Here is a 17,978-nt window from a genome sequence, read left to right as displayed (position 1 = left end):
AATTGATAAGGAGAAGACCTGGTTATGGCTCACAAATGGAACACTGAAGAAGGAGTCAGAAAGCCTGATTCTTGCAACCATCAGATCAAATGCAATTAAGGCCAGGATTGAAAAACAGCTGATGACCCAAAATGCAGACTGTGCAAGGAAGCTGATGAAACCATTGATCATATCCTTAGCTACTGCAAGAAAATTGCACAGATCAACTACAAACAGAGGTACAACTCTGTGGCCCAAATGATTCATTGGAACTTATGCCACAAGTACCACCTGCCAGTAGTAAAGAACTGGTGGGGTCATAAACCTGTAAAGGTAGTGGAAAATGAACACGCAAAAATACTGTGGGACTTTTGAATCCAGATTGACAAAGTTTTGGAACACAACACACCCGACACCATGATTGTGGAAAAGAAAAACATTTGGATTATTGATGTCGCCATACCAGGTGACAGCCGCATTGAGGAAAAACAACAGGGAAAACTCAGTCATTATCAGGACCTCAGAATTGAACTGCAAAGACTCTGGCATAAACCAGTACAGGTGGTCCCAGTGGTCATTGGCACATTGGGTGCAGTGCCAAAAGATCTCAGCTGGCAATTGGAATTAATAAACATTGACAAAATCACGATCTGTCAACTGCAAAAGGCCACCTTACTTGGATCTGCGCAAATCATTCGAAAATACATCACATAGTCCTAGGCGCTTGGGAAGTGTTCGACTTGTGATTTTGTGATATGAAATCCAGCATATATCTCTCGTTTGCTGGGACATACTGTGTTTTTGTGTCAGTAAAATAATAATAATAATAATAATAATAATAATAATAATAATAATACTTTATTTATATTCTGCTCTATCTCCCTGGAGGGACTCAGGGCAGATTCCAAACATAAAAGGCAAACATTCATTGCCCGAACACAACAATACACCCATAGTAATGAAATTTGGCAACCTAACATATAAAAACAAATTATGACTTAACAACTAAAATTAAATAAAAAACTTAACCTGTTATATCACTTCCCACTAAAATGCTGGTAAGTTTATGTTGGTTAAAATGGTTGACTCCCCTGTTTAAAGAGCTCATTTGGCTGCCGTTTATTTTCTGGTCCCAATTCATGGTGCAGGTCATCACCTACAAAGCCCTAAACGGTTTGGGACCCGCCTACCTTCGTGACCATATCTCCCTCCATGAACGAGCCCGAGCCCTTCGATCTTCAGGGGAAGCCCTCTTTTCGCCCCTGCCAGTTTCACAAGCTCACCTTGTGGGCACAAGGGAGAGAGCTTTTTCCTCTGTGCCCCCCTCCCCCCCCCCCAACTATGGAACTCATTACCTGGAGAGGTTAGGAAAGCCTATACCCTAGAAACCTTTAAAAAGAACCTCAAAACCTGGCTCTTCTACTGCACCTTTAGTGAGTAGGTACATAACCTCACACTATCACTCAGCCTCAACGTTTTTGTCATTGGAGTACACGTCCCGTACCCCCTCGTGGGAAGACTTGGTTCCAAAACCGTTTTTTTAATTGATCTCCCCTTGCAAATAACCTGCTCCTCCTTTTACCTCACCCGAGTTTTTAATTATTTTTAATCATTTTATTCTGCACATGTGGTCCGTCCATTGTCACTGTGATTGTAATCTTATATTGCTAATGTATTTATATGTTTTTAACATTATTATTATGTAATTATGATGTTGTTGCTTGTTGTTTGTGTTCTTGGTTTTACTTTGTTGTAATTTGTTGTTTGGGCTTGGCCTCATGAAAGCTGCCCCAGGTCCCCGTTGGGGGAGATGGTGGCGGGGTATAAATAAAGATTATTATTATTATTATTCATTTTAAATATTGTATTGTTCTTTCATGTCTTTTTGCACTTCAAATAAGGTATGTGCAGTGTGCATAGGTATTTATTCATGTTTTTCTCAAACCACAGTTCAGCCCCCCAATAGTCTGGGGGACCGTGAACTGGCCCTTAGCTTTAAAGGTTTGAGGACCCCTAGGTTACAGTATCAGATATTGCACTCAGATTCTACTCATAAGCTTTCGAATGCATGAGCAGATAGCTGGTTAGACCTTTGGTCCTATCTAACATGACTGTTCTTATATTTAACCTGATGGCAGCATATCTCAACTGTGTAAACTCTGGTGAAGGGCTCCACCACTGGGGAAAATAAGCCTCCCTTTTACACCCATAGAAATGTTCTCTTAGAAATTAAACATCAGGGGGTAGAATTGGGCCTGGGATCAAAGCCCAGAGTAGCTAGCCCATTTTTCCTATCTGTGAAACAGGATCAACAATTTATCTCCTCTAATTTTAGAAGAAACATGGAGTCAATAAATGCTATCTTAGTATTTTTAATGCAAAACAAGCTACAGGAATTACACTATGCTACTGTTTGGAAGCATAAGGCTAAACATTCTATTAGCAGCAACAAATATGAAAAAGTTTCCACCAATAAAGAATACTTTATTTACAAAGAAACCTCTTACCTTAGATGCCAACTTGTCCACTAAAGCAATCATTGAGTTCTTGAAAAGGGTAGCAGCCGTCAATGGTCGCTTTGTCACCTCTGTGATGCTCAGTTTACCTTCTGGCCACATCTTTTTCAGCACAGGGTTGGAACTACAAAATCGAGGGGAATTGATTAAAAGGGCAGACATATTTGGACAGCTCTAATTGAACAAAAATGAACATTGTCCTCCTACCTGTTATACATCAAACGCTTGAAATCTTGAAATAAAGTGTCTTTATTCTTATCAATGAATCCAGTGACCGAGTAGCTGGTAAATATGAAAGAGATGAAGGGATATTGAACAACAATGAACTTTCAGTAACAACATCAACAGTTGCCTACTTTGAAAAAGAGAAGCTATTATGTTTGGAATCAAGGGAGCCACTGTAGCTTGACATAAGAATGATATATCGTAACTCCATAAGTATTGCCATGCAACAAAGGATTTTCTCCAGACATTTTCTCCTAAGTGTTTATTTATTTATTTATTTATTTATTTATCGTATTTGTATACCGCCTTTCTCAGCCTGGAGGCAACATAAAATACCCGCCATGTGTTGCTATGGCCAACCTTCCCTCTCTTTCTCTCCTTCTTTCTTTCTCTCCTTCCTTCCCTCCCTCTTTCCTTCCTTCCCTCTTTTTCTTTCCCTTCTTCTTTCTTCCTTCTCTACCTGTTTCTTTTCTTGCTTCCTTTGCTCTTTGGTTCCATCATTCCTTGTCTCTTTTCTTCCTTCTTTCTCTCCCTCTTTCTCTCTTTCGTTCCTTCTCTCCTTCCTTCCCTCTTTCACTTTTTTATTTCATTCTCTCCCTCCTTCTCTCCTTCCTTCCTTCTCTACCCTTCTTTCTTTCTTTCTTTCTTTCTCTCCTTCCCTCCTTCTTTCCCTTCTTCTTTCCCTTTTTCTCTCCCTCCTTCTTTCCTTCCTTTCTTCTCTACCTTTCTTTCTTTCCTTCTCTCCTTCTTTCTTCCCCTCTTTCTCTCTCTCTTTCTTTCCTTCCTTCTCTACCCTTCTTTCTTCCTTCCTACTCTCCTTCCCTCTTTCTCTCCTTCCTTCCTTCTCTACCCTTCTTTTTTCCTTCCTTCTCTCCTTCCCTCTTTTTCCTTCTTCTCACCCTCTTTCTCTCCCTCCTTCCTTCTCTACCTTTCTTTCTTTCCTTCTTTCTCTCCTTCCCTCTTTCTTTCTCTACTTCTTTCCCTTCTTCTCTCCCTTCTTCTCTCCCTCCTTCCTTCTCTGCCCTTCTTTCTCTCCTCCCTCCCTCCCTCCTTTCTGTGTATGTGTTTTGTGTGTGTATATGCATACGTGTGTGTGTGTGTTTGTGTATATATATATGTGGTTTTGCGCATGCATTGTAATGTTTTTTGTTTTGTTTTTTGCTTTTTAAGTCCCTTCTGCTGTGTTTTTCAGTGTTTTTATGAGTGATGGTCACTCGTTGGCCTGAGAGGTGTCTTATGTCTAAATTTGGTGTCAATTCATCCGGTGGTTTTTGAGTTAAGTTAATCCCACAAATGAACATTACATTTTTATTTATATAGATGTGTGTGTGTGTATATATGTGTATGTGTGTATGTGTGTGTGTGTGTATTGACATATAATATAATATAGAATATAGAATATACACAGTAATATAATGACACAGAGGTAAGAGAGTAGCAGAGGAAATTCTTCTTTCACAGCCATGGATGTATAGTGCACCATTCGTAGGAGTTAGCTGTATTTCCTTTTATTTTTAGAAAACGCCATCTCTCTACTTTCTCAGATGCAGTTGTCATCTGTCTTGCCTGAGTTCTTACTCAGCAGCACATGAATGTTCCTTCACCAACATTATTGCTACATCATAAGACTTAAGAAAACTGGACAGCTGCTGAAACAAGAGGCTCAGTGTGAACTCTGAGGTGGGAAGTCTCTGGCCCAAAACCCACAGCTGTGTACTTAACAGATACACAGGCCTCTGTCTTCTAAAAAAATCTGCATTTTTTAAAAAAAGTGTTAAATGTGTATCTCACCACATAGCTCAACAGAACTTTCATAAGAAGCAACAACATGTGGGAAAAATACCAGTCTACTTTGCAGACTTGTAAATACCGTATTACAGAGATTATTTATTTATTTGTGATATTTATAGCCCAACTTTCTCAGCCATATGGTGACTCAAGGCGGTTTACAGATTGGCATAATTTGATGTCAGGCATTCATAAAAGTGCAATTAATAACAATCAACATGACAATATAAAACATATATAAAAACAATTAAAATTTATTTATTTAGTTATTATTTAAAGTATTTATATACCACTTTCCTCATCCCTAGGGGGGACTCAAAGCAGTTTACACATAGATAATGGTAAAACATGTAATCCTGTTAAAAACATTACCCAGTAACATCGTCTGGCCATTTCATGTTCATCATTCATAGTTCCGTGTTATCTATTCCGCTGCATTCTCAAAAGCTTGCTCAAAGAGCCAGGTCTTTACTTTTTTCCGGAAAGTCAGGAGAGAGGGGGGCAATCTAATATCCCTGGGGAGGGAGTTCCACAGTCGGGGGGCCACTACTGAGAAAGCCCTGTCCTTCGTCTCCGCCAATCGCGCTTGCGAGGCAGGCGGGATCGAGAGCACAGCTTTCCCAGACTATCTTATGCTCCTAGATGGTTCATAGGAGGAGATACTTTCGGATAAGTAAGCTGATTCTACTCTGATCATTAAAATCTCTCTCTCAAAACTGCTAGAAAGAGCAATGTTAGCATCTATGAGATACGGTGTAAACCAGGCATGAGCAAACTTCGGCCCTCCGGCTGCTTTGGTGTTCAACTCCCATAATTCCCAACAGCCGTTAAGTTGGGAGTTGAAGTCCAGAACACCTGGAGGGCGAAGTGTGCCCATGCCTGGTATAAACAGTACCATTTCCTTATTATAGGTGACCTAACATTTCCCTATACAATGTGGCCAAAAAGCCATGCCTAGAATATGCTTTGTTTCTAGGGTATTTCAGGCTCACCATAGATAAATGTTGTACAGACAAAGCATGTTCTCCAAAACCTTCTGTATCATGATATGTTTTTAGCATTAAGAATCAATTGCTTTATATGACAACTAGCCATCCCCTGCCACGCACTGCTGTGGCCCAGTCTGTGTATATGTGTTTTGTGTGTGTATATATTTGTGTATATGTGTGTTTGCAAATATATGTGTGTGGTTTTGCGCATGTGTTCGTGGTTTTTTTTTAATTTTTTGTCTTTTTAAGTCTCTTCTGCTGTGTTTTTCAGTGTTTTTATGAGTGATGGTCACTCATTGGCCTGATACATGTATTGTGCCTAAATTTGGCGTCAATTCGCGCAGTAGTTTTTGAGTTATGTTAATCCCACAAATGAACATTACATTTTTATTTATATAGATTTTCTGTTTGAGTGATTTATCACTTTTAATCTTTGCCTTTTAATTAATGGTTTATATAGTTTCATTTCTATATTAATGATTTATAAAGTTTCAATAATGGTTAATATCATTTTAAGCTTAGCTTTTTGTATGTTTTTAGTTTTTTTGTGTGTGTCAGGAGCAACTTGAGAAACGGCAAGTCGCTTCTGGTGTGAAAGAATTAGCCGTCTGCAAGGACATTGCCGAGGGGACGCCCAGATGTTTGATGTTTTACCATCCTTGTGGGAGGCTTCTCTCATGTCCCCACATGAGGAGCTGGAGCTGACAGAGGGAGCTCATCCGCACTCTCCCCGGATTTGAACCTGCGACCTCTCGGTCTTCAGTCCTGCCAGCACAGGGTTTTTTAGTGATATGTGGATTTACTTGCACTTCTTTTATTCCAGTGTGCCTTCCCAGAATAAGGAAACTCCCAGCAATATGTCCCTAAATGCACTTTATCAATGATCTAGGATTGTCTGCATGCCTTTCCTCTCCGAAATTCTATCCTAGTTATATATTTCACCTGGTCATGCTCAGCATTTTAAAAATTTTAATTATTACATTTGGCCCAGCCATAGGTTTTTAAGCGTTGTTGTGCTATTGTTAATGTTTACTGCTTGTTTTTTGTTTGAGTTTCATTTTATTGTTTTGTATTGAAGACAATTATCCTGGGGAAAGTGGAAGGTAAAAGGAAGAGGGGCCGACCAAAGGCAAGATGGATGGATGGTATCCTTGAAGTGACTGGACTGACCTTGAAGGAGCTGGGGGTGGCGATGGCCGACAGGGAGCTCTGGCGTGGGCTGGTCCATGAGGTCACGAAGAGTCGGAGATGACTGAACGAATGAACAACAACAATTGCTGTTTTTGTTGATGTATTGTGGGCTCGGCCTCATGTAAGCCACACCGAGTCCCTTGGGGAGATGGTAGCGGGGTACAAACAAAGTATTATTATTATTATTATTATTATTATTATTATTATTTTAAAAACTATCTGGGAAAAATAGTCCCCCCCCCATTCTTGGGGGGGAAATAGCTAAAAAATATAGACAATGACCAATTGAAGGAGATACACACTGTGAAGACCCTAATGTTTTTGAACCCCAGGGAAAATCCTAGATTTCAGCACAGTTTAAGATGGGCTGCACAATTACAGCAAATCTGTGAGCCAATTTGCTGTTATGATCTTTTCCAGTAGCTACATAAATTGGCAAAAAAAAAAAAAAGCGCAAAAGTAAAACAAAAGCAGCCAGAAGTCCATTTGGCACTTTAGAAAAACAGTAGGAGCCTTGGAGGGCTGGACTTTAAATGGCATCCCTTGAATAGTGCTACTCCGCAGAACCAATAATTTGGCCTATATAGTTGAAGTGCAATGTTTTTGGGAGCCACAGTTCTATTTCATTCCTGTCCTGGATTTAATCTTGATATGACCTTCCTTTCAATTGTGCTTTTTGGAGGGTGGAGGGCAAATGCTCCCAGTCAGTGCATGCTTTACCCTTACTGCAGCACATTAGAAGAATATTCCCATATTTGTTATTTTAACAATAAATTGCAGGAAATAAACGATTTAGCTTCAAAGGGATACAAAGAAAACAATATGAAAGAGCTGCTTTGCCTAATTTGCTCTGAGTGCATTTCTTTATTATGATACAAACAAATTAACTGTGACAAACAATATAATTTCAGTAACAGAACTTCCAAAAATCTAGTCTGCATATTATTCACAGAGGCTTAAGGGAATAGCAGTGTAAAAGAAAAAAAAATGTGTGCAAGAATATATTAATAGGCCATAGAACAGCAAGTGCGGGAACCACACTTACATAACATCTCCAGCGTAGTGCTTAATCCGAAAGTCTCTGTCAAATTCCAGGTTTTTGTCCGTGGCACAAAGCTTAAAAACAAATGATTAAAGAGTCAATATCATAATAAAGTTGTTGAAAATTGCCAGACATCGACTCTAAAGCTCCTTCTCAAACCTACATGGAGTCTATAGCTATAGCTACAGGTTTGGCAATGGTTTGCTTCTTTATAAATGTTACTGTTATGTAAGGTATTTATTTATAGACAAGCCATCTATACTACAAAACAACATTTTCTTTTAAACTCAGTGATACCGCTGCCGTTATATTAGCAGAAACTGCCAGGCAAAAAAGAAATTTAAGCACATCTGTTTTAATTATTTGTTTACCAAACATTACAAACAAACACAGAGATTGTTTGAAAGGCACTACCACCATATGAACAGATAGACAAGGAGATTACAAATGGGTTGTTGTCATAGGATATAGCAAGCAAAAAGGACTAAGTGTGACTGGCACACTGAAAGATTTGCACGCATTGCCAGGGACTTCAGCTCAAGCGGAAATGGGTCAATTGACTACAGTTATTTATTTAATTTATTTACTATATTTGTATACCGCCCCTCTCAGCCCGGAGGTGACTCGAGGCGGTTTACAGTCAGCAATCAGTGCCCCACAAAATAAAATACAGTCAAAAACATTACATATAATATAAACTATATAAAAACAATAAAACAATTAAAACCATAAAGTACAAGTCCTCAGCATCTCATCATTAAAATCATTTTCCATCACATCATCCAATCGTTCCAGTTCATCCTCCCTGTTTGTAGAGCACAAAATGATATGATGCATATTGTTCTACTTGACTTTCCTGTGTCCAGTAGTGCCAGGGCTATAGCAAAGGTAAAGGTTTCCCTTACATTAAGTCTAGTCGTGTCTGACTCTAGGGTGGTGGTGCTCATCTCCATTTCTAAGCCGAAGAGCTGGCATTTTCCATAGACACCTCCAAGGTCATATGGCCATGCATGGAGCACCGTTACCTACCTATTGATCTACAAGGGGTATTTTGTAAGTAAGGTCCGCTTTGTTGTAGACACTAGTAGTTCGCGCGCATACCGCAACGAGCGCGTGCGTCGTGTACCAGCATACCTCGGGAACAACTGTGCTCAGTTTCCGCTCTGTAGCTAACCTGTATGGTTCTGTTCTGTGCTTTAAAAATGTTTAAGACTATCAACTCACCCGCCGATGAATTTCTGCAGCAGGCAGGTTCCTTGCTGACAAAAACCGTATCACTAAGCGAACCACATGCGGCGGGTGAGTTGATAGTCTTACACATTTTTAAAGCATAGAACAGAACCATACAGGTTAGCTACAGAGCGGAAACTGAGCGCAGTTGTTCCCGAGGCATGCCGGTACATGATGCACATGCTCGTTGTGGTATGCGCGCGAACTACTAGTGTCTACAACAAAACGGACCTTACTTAAAAAATACCCCTCATAGCTGGGCCTAACTGTGGGCGCTCACCTTGCTTCCCGGATTCGAACTGCCAACCTTTTGGTCAGCAAGGTCAGCAGCTTGGCAGTTCAACCTGCTGCACCACCAGGAGGCCTATGTCAGGGTTATACAGGGTGAGGCAGCATAACTTCCTTTTTTAAAATGTGCGCCATTCAGTCGGTTAAAGACGTAGCAGAGCGCTAGTGGTCTCGTTCGAGAGGCAGGAGTATAAATTTTTGTCCTGACACAGTGCAGTCACCATCATGCGTTGGAACAGTGAGGAGCGTGCTTTTGCCATTGAGGCCTACTTTTCGAACAGATTAGAGTGGCCGGCCCGCTCTCCAGATTTGGCCCCTTGTGATTCTTTTCTATGGGGTTTTTGAAATCCCGTGTTTATGTGAACCATCCAAGGACCCTACAAGATTTGAAAACCAACATCCAGGAAGAAATTGCCAACATAACGCCTGCTATGCTGGCAAGAGTCATGACAAACGCCGGAAATTGATGTACTCAATAATATATGGAGAATGGAGAATGGGGGACGTCACCTACCTAATTTGATCTTCAAAACTACGTAAAACAAAACTTTAGCTATGAGCCTACATTATAAAAAAAAATCTGATTCATACAACGGGTTTTATTAAGTTTTGAAAAAAGGAAGTTATGCTGCCTCACCCTGTACATAGAGTTAAATTCGGAAGAAAGTCCAAGTCACAGCCAAAGTGTCAGATGAAATACCCAGTCACATATAGAAAAACAAGGAAAATGGCAAGCCAAGGCTGTTCTATACAAAAGTAGAATGTTAGTCCCTGTAACTCACTACAGTTTATTCTGACTGCCACTGGCAATCTAAAGCTTCTTTCCCAAAGTTACTAGCTGAGATCCTTTAATGTGAGGTATGGCAGAAAGAAACTGTGACTCTGTGAGGTGTGACTCTCTGAAACATAAAAATAACTTGTATGCATTTGTGTAGGGAAATTAAAATTCAGCAACATTATTGACATCCAGGTAGTCAATAAATTTACTTTCTCTATATGATAAATTTCTTAAAAGGAGAAAACTATGCTAATTGGAGGGGGGAATGGACAAAACATAGCAGAGTACTGGTTCTCTTTCTGTTATTCTGTCAAGGGCTTTCACAGTATCTATATTACTTGTTCCTTTGTTATCTGTAAGTACAGAACCTGAGAGACCTGTAATTCCTGGACTATCCTTCTTTTAAAATGATCCCCCCCCCTTATCCTTCTTGACAAAATGTCTGTTTTCTATTTATTCTGATGGATGATAGATAGTAAGATGTACACTCAGTGGCATACCTGGGTCACTAGCAAACAAACAGGGGGTTTACCAAGTTGCCAGTAAGAGAGACTCAAAAGAAAATGATGGATGGAAAAAATATTCAGTGATATATCTCTATAGACTGCTTTCCAGTTGAAAGTGGAGCAGAGGACACATTTACCATAATCTATTGCATTGCTACAACGTTCAAAAACTGTTAGATCAGTAGACCTGTGGAGTACACACTTTGTGCCTCACATTACACTTTGAAAGATTCTCAGTTCCTTACACAGAAATTCTCTTTATAGGAAAATTAAAGGGAAAAAAGGGCAAATTGGAGTGGTAGGAACGAGGCAGAATTATAATTCAAGATTTTTTTTAAAAAAAAGCAGAAGACACAGCACATTAGAATTAGACAGAAGCAGAACCTTCTAGTTTAATTCAGATTTCCATGTTGTGCTGCACAGATCCTACCATACATCCAAAATAAATAAATAACAAGCAGATAGTGTATTGGATATGCAGTCTGAAAAACTAGGCCATGAGTATGTAGGGCATAGCAGCCCCTCAGAGCTTGTCTGCCCCAATGCAGAACCCTATATGATTCACAGGGAAGCAGCGGAGCATTAACTATAACGCTTAGAAATCAGTATTCCTATAACGTATCAGCACAAGGTGCTTGATGTTCTTCAGAAACACTGGTGTCAACATTTCCAGTCTCCACTGTTGCTTTCAAAAGACATCTAAATTCCTGGGAGACACAGCATCAATTTCACTTAACTTTGAAGAATATGATTAGTAAACCTACGGAGAAACCCAACATTCCTCTCTAAAACATCAGAAAGACAAGATAATGCAGCAGTGATAAGGAATGTGCATTATCAAATATAAGCTTGTATTCACATTGTGATCACAGACAACACAGAGAAACTAAGCTTTCACGTTAAAAAAAAGAGTTAAAAATGATAAAACCCTTCCTCCAACACTTATGAAAATGGTCTGAAAAACATGTAGGACATGTTTGGTAATACTTGGGGGACATGCTTCTCTACATATGTTCATCTCCTGATCTAGGAATCTCCCTCCAGAGATCACATGCCCAAAAGACTTTGTAGAGGAGTACATTTGAACAGGGTTCCAGGAATCCACCTGTTTCCATTCCTCAGAGGTTTAAGCATCTGGTTTGAGACCCAAAGCCCAAAGATATTGAACAAAGCACTAGGCATCTCAGTACCCATATCTTCTCTACACTGATTCTGATATCTCACAGGTTTGATTCTCCTGCAGCTTTTACTGTGGGACATCTTTTCAAATGCCACTCCCTTGTGGAAAACAACAAGGGAAAAAAAAGATTACCATCTGATACTTTCTGATGTTATTCAGATATATGAGAAATGAGAACTTTCTTGTCCTAATGTTCAGTGGTTGGAAAACTAAGGAGACCACTCTTGATCCTTTAGCTTTCTCCCTCCAATTGAACAGGAGCACTGTCAGCTCAAAGCTCTGACTTCTCTGCTAGAGAGAAGATCTTTTTTCCTTCAGGATCAGGTAGGAAAAAAAAAGGAATCTCCCTCCAAAAGAGAAATTATGAATACAAATTAAAATGTAACAATGCTCCAAGCAACAGACTAACATTAAAGTGAGAAAAAGAAAACGTAATTTCTTTCTCTACATGTGTCTATGATTCAGAAGCAAATAAAATAGACAAAGAATTCCTTCTTTAGTTTCCAAAGAAAAGGAATGATCAAAATAAAGAAATAATTATTTGGCTTCTAGAAAACAGTATCCCTTGAGCTCCCTGTTGGAGAGAGAACATCTTCCATCAAAAGCTTCTCCTGCAGAAGCCTAAGCAAATTGTTGTTGTTCATTCATTCAGTCACTTCTGACTCTTCATGACCTCATGGACCAGCCCACACCAGAGCTCCCTGTCGGCCGTTACCACCCCCAGCTCCCTCAAGGTCAAGCCAGTCACTTCAAGGATGCCATCCATCCATCTTGCCCTTGGTTGGCCCCTCTTCCTTTTTCCTTCCATTTTCCCCAGCATAAGCTTCTCATGATGTGGTCAAAATACTTCATCTTGGCCTCTAATATCCTTCACTCCAGTGAGCAGTCAGGCTTTATTTCCTGAAGTATGGACTGGTTGGATCTTCTTGCGGTCCAAGGCACTCTCAGAATTTTCCTCCAACACTACAATTCAAAAGCATCTATCTTCCTTCGCTCAGCCTTCCCTATGGTCCAGCTCTCACACCCGTAGGTTATTACGGGGAATACCATTGCTTTTACTATGTGCATCTTCATTGCCAGTGTGATGTCTCTACTCTTCACTATTTTATCGAGATTGGTCATTGCTCTCCTCCCAAGAAGTAAATGTCTTCTGATTTCCTGGCTGCAACCTGCATCTGCAGTAATCTTTGCACCTAGAAATACGAAGTCTGTCACTGCCTCCACGTTTTCTGCCTCTATTTGCCAGTTATCAATCAGTCTGCCTGCCATAATCTTGGTTTTTTTAATGTTTAATTGTAACCCAGCTTTTGCACTTTTTTCTTTCACTAATAATAAGCATATTAGAGACAGCTAAATGTATAAGATACTCATGGAATTGGCTAACAGTCCAATCCATATACTATCAAGATCTGGTCCAGATGGCAAGAGAAGACAAATGTTCAGAATTCCTTCTGGTAATGATTCTCAATACATTGTGGTAATTCAGCTGTGTAGTTCATTTCTCTTCAGTTGTGTAGATATTAAAAACAATTATTTCTATCTAGAAATAACAGTTTCAGATATCTTCTTTTTAAATAATGATTGACAAAAGGACACGAAAAATGTCTCTGACTTTACAATGAACTTGAATCTTCCCTCGCATCCACTTTACCACATCTTGTCTTGTAGATGTAGTAACTAAGGGCAGCAACAAGGGAATGAGAAAGAACCCCTTTACAGTAAAACGAATCAGCTTTTAGTATAAACGATTCCAGTTAAAGAACAGCCCTATGTTCATGGAAAACCACACAAATCCAAATAAGGGGAAAGTATCTCTGAATTCAGATACTTCTCTAACTGAAGTAAAAGCAGCCAGCAAAGGTGGTTATAGAGTGGGAGCACATAAAATCTATGATTATGATCAGCTGTTCGGGTCTGGTCTGTTCTGTTCCAATGCATGGAAATGGCAACTCATTTATTGACTTAATTAGCTCTGTTCCTGACAAGGCAATAGAATGTGTTGATAAGGACCTGTGGAAATGATTCCAACTATTAAATTCTGGCACAACACCAGCAGCTGAATTTGTATCATAAACTTCAACGGCTTGGTTGTCCATAACTGTGGAGTCCCTAAAATTTCTTCTATTCTTGGAAAAAATGTTCATTAGGAAGTGCCATCAACTTAACGTCTAGGATGATTCAACAACTAAGGAAATCTCCCTCGTTTGTAATCTACCATTTATTCACAGTATATAGAATATCTTTATTATCATTGTACTATTGCGTAACGAAATTAAATGCCTTCCCCAGCACACATCACAAAAACAACACAGACAATGTTCAAGGATGATTGATGTGGTCTATATGTTGCATGGGTATGTTCTCTGGATGGGATCACAGTGTTGGTCAGCTATGGTGGACCATCTGAAATCTCAGATACGTTACTAGAACAACCTAAATGGTACACTGACAACATGAATAGTAGTGCTCTGTACTCAGTGGCTGAACTTATATCACAGCCATGGAAATTTTAATTCATAATGCAGAAAGACTGCTACAGAAGAAAGCTAACTCTTCTATGGTATTGTGACTCAATAATTCAGCTTTAGGATTGCCATTATATCCCCCTCCTTTTTCAGAGCTTAAAAACTAAGCTCACAGCAATTGTGGCTTGAACTGTATAGTCTGTATGGTTATAAAGTGTCAAATTACATGTCAGGTGAAGCGCTGGAAATCCTTCCAGAAGACTTTTCAGCATCATAGAAATAAATTATCAGATATATCTTGGTCATAGAGGCTGTATCCTTACATATCTATGCATCTATCTAGTCAAACACCTAATCAAAGGCAAGGGTATCTTGACAGATCAAGATACTAATAGAGGAAGTCCGCAATATAAATGAGATACTCAGCAAAATAATTTGTAAACTATCAAAAGATTTCTCATTCTTCAGTGAGAGTGAAAGACCATTGCTCCTCATCATCACTTCTTTTTTAATGAAAACATCATTTTTATTTTTTGCACAACAAAATTATTGGCACATAATAGATATAACGCAAAATATGGCACAGGAAAAACTACTAGTACTTTTACACACAGTTTCCATTGGGCAATTCACACTCTCTCAGACTCAAAGGAAATCCTCTCTTGTCATAAAAATGCTGCGATAGGATAGTCCTAGCGTGACTATAAATCGGAAACAACTTGAAGGTACATAACAACATGTTTTAGTCCATTTATGATTCTCTACTTCTTGAGTTTTTATTACATCATGCATTATTGTTGTTTCTAGTTTTACAGTTACTGAATTTTTAATGCACTCAATTTCATGATGTTCTAAGAATCTTTTATTATAGGACCGGCTATAAATGTTGTAAAATAAATAGATATGTCTAGACAGGTTTGCTGGATGACCATTAGAAAGGTTCAGGGAGTCTTCAAACAACATAAGTGTTGCTTATTCTGTTGCAGGGACAGGAAATATTCTGTCTGCTGTTCCTCTCACTATTTTTGAAATAAGATAAGCTCTCAGGAAGCCCACTGCCACTTGACTTATAACTGGCAGAATCCCTGAGTCTGAAAAGCAGTTATATGTGTCAAACTCAAGGCCGGCAGTCCAAATCTAGCCCACCATGTCATTTTATGTGGCCCTCAAGATGCTGACTACAACTTATGTATTCCTCATCTTTAGACATCATGACTAGAGGTGGTGGGAGCTGGAAGATTGCAGATTGTTATTAATCAGAATAGTGGGGTTTTAATTTAGATACAAGGCTTGTGGATATGATGTCGGATATTAAAATGTCCCTTAACCTTTCCCCAACACAATTCCCATTGTCCCTATCTGCATGGTAGATATAGGCATGTGCAATCCATGGTACTAAATGGTTCTAAATGGCTTGATGGATAACATTTTGAGAGAAGCTGCTACACACTGAACAAGTTTGAATGTCACAGTAAATCATGATAAATCATGAGCAATAGTACGTTTTAGGCTAACATGCTTCCAGAACTTACACAGTAAATCATGATAAATCATGAGCAATAGTACGTTTTAGGCTAACACCACCAGAACTTACAAAGCTAAAGTTCTGGTGGTGAAAACTAGGAGGCACTGGTGCTTTGCTTCTACGGTGTTGCTAAAGTTCTGGTGGTCAAAATTTCAGAACTCTAACAAAACTTTCAAAATTTCATTTTAGATGGCAGTTCCTAATTGTATTGTCCAAGGCTTTCATGGCCGGAATCACTGGGTTGTTGTAGGTTTTCCGGGCTATATGGCCATGTTCTAGAGGCATTTTCTCCTGACGTTTTGCCTGCATCTATGGCAAGCATCCTCAGAGGTAGTGAGGTCTGTTTCCAACAGGAGAAAATGCCTCTAGAACATGGCCATATAGTCCAGAAAACCTACAACAACCCTGTTCCTAATTGGTTCTGTCATAAAAATCATCAATAATGAAATAATAATGAAATTTTGAAAGTTTTGTTAGAGTTCTGAAATTTTCACCACCAGAAATTTAGTCACACTGTAGAAGCAAGGCACCAGCGCCCCCTAGTTTTCACCATAGATGTTAGTGCTGTAGACATTCTCAGTGTCTTTATAGGAAAGCAACAGCTTGTTTGCTACCGGGCACAATTCAAAGTGCTGGCTTTGGCCTATAAAGCCCTAAACAGCCCTGGCCCAGTTTACCTGTCTGAACCCATCTCCCTTTACGAACCACTGCGGAAACTAAGATCTTCTGGGGAGACCATGCTCTCGGTCCCGCCACCATTACAGGCGTGTTTAGCAGGGACGAGAGACAGGGCCTTCTCAGTGATTGCCCCCCCCTAATATTGCCCTTCCAGGCAATATTAGATCAGTTCCCTCCCTCCTGTCCTTCACAAGGAGGGTGAAGACCTGGCTGTGGGACCAAGCCTTTGGGGAAGTGCAATGAGGCAAATGGTGTCCTGAGATGGTTTTTAAGCAATTTTTAATGTTAATATAAGTGATTTTAATGTTTGTATATATTTATGGTTTTATGTCCCGGTATAGAACGTTTGCTATATATATGTTGTGCTCCGCTCTGTGTCCCCTGCGGGGTGAGAAGGGTGGAATATAAATGTTTCAAATAAACAAATAAATAAAAGTTACGGCCTCCTATTCATGGCCATGCCAGAAAAGGAGAAGGAAGCATGTTAGCCTAAAACGTACTATTGCTCATGATTTATCATGATTTACTGTGACATTCAAACTTGTTCAGTGTGTAGCACTTCTCTCAAAATGTTATCCATCAAGCCATTACTATAATGATCCAGACAACAATACAATATTTTACTTCTATCATGTTAACTTTGGAGACAATCTTGAGAATATTGATAAATTTGTATATATTAAGAGTACTCTCCCATAATGAGAAGCTGCCCTTCCTTACTGTGAAGTTATTTCAAGAGCGCTTTCTTGCCATGAAGGCACTGCCAAATTAAGAGAGTGACAAATTCATAGATCACTGTGTGGGCTTTAAATGCTTCAAGCTGTTGCTTTCCTATAAAGACACTGAGAATGTCTACAGCACTGACGGTGCTAGAGTGTTATAAAGAAACTGACTAATTAAGACACTAAAAAAATTAAAAATTCTGTGTGGGCTTAAAAGTCTCCAGGCCATTGCAGTGAATAAGTTATTGCTTTACTTTGCTGTCTCCTAGCAAACACAGACAATACGCATGAAGAATTTTGGGTACAGTTTTAAAATGACACCCCTTTGTATTTATTCAGAATGAAAACCATCTAACTCATGAATTTCGTTTATGGCTGGTGACAGATCCCATTAACTGCTGGATTGTATATTTTGAGAAATGGGGGATTATGTTTTGAAAAGTGCTTTGTCCCTGCATCCGAAGGTGCAAAGTGAATTCTGCACAGCACCTAGCAGAACTTAATCGAATTAAGTCTGCAATCCCCTCCTACACTGTGACTAAATTCAGGCTCTGTGGCTTCAGCATCAAGGCAGATTTCTCTCTCCATTCCCTTCCCGGCTTGTATGATTTAACACCCAATCTTCTGAGCCATTCTGAGCACTTGGAAACCTGTTCACTATTTTTGACATTTTGCTTTGTCTTATTAAAGGCACTGCCCAGCTGTGGTTTGTGAAGTCTCGTCGCTGTAATCAAACATGCATACGGTTCTATTTGCTGCCATGCAAAAATTAGCTGCTTAGGAAATGTCACATGAACTTAAACTGGCCCCCTATTGGTTGTAAGTGACATCACAATGGTCTAGTCAAATTCGGGCTCCTGGGTTTTTTCCCTGTAA

The 17,978-nt window shown here is 39.5% G+C and overlaps 1 protein-coding gene across 1 annotated transcript in view; it reads right to left on the bottom strand.

Annotated features, from left to right (window-relative positions):
* The window catches only part of MYO1D (myosin ID), a 280,311-nt gene that overhangs the window by 183,606 nt on the left and 78,727 nt on the right, over positions 1-17,978 (bottom strand). The window contains exons 12-14 of the mRNA XM_060781183.2: positions 7,734-7,804; positions 2,703-2,777; positions 2,487-2,619 (exon numbers count right to left, since the gene is read on the bottom strand). Coding sequence (XP_060637166.2) covers positions 2,487-2,619; positions 2,703-2,777; positions 7,734-7,804 — 279 coding nt within the window. The remainder of the gene's footprint in view (positions 1-2,486; positions 2,620-2,702; positions 2,778-7,733; positions 7,805-17,978) is intronic.

The sequence above is a fragment of the Anolis sagrei genome, chromosome 6, assembly GCF_037176765.1.
Source record: "Anolis sagrei isolate rAnoSag1 chromosome 6, rAnoSag1.mat, whole genome shotgun sequence".
Taxonomy (NCBI): Eukaryota; Metazoa; Chordata; class Lepidosauria; order Squamata; family Dactyloidae; genus Anolis; species Anolis sagrei.
Note: the sequence above shows the minus strand (reverse complement) of the source record. Positions and strands in the feature narration are given on the sequence as shown.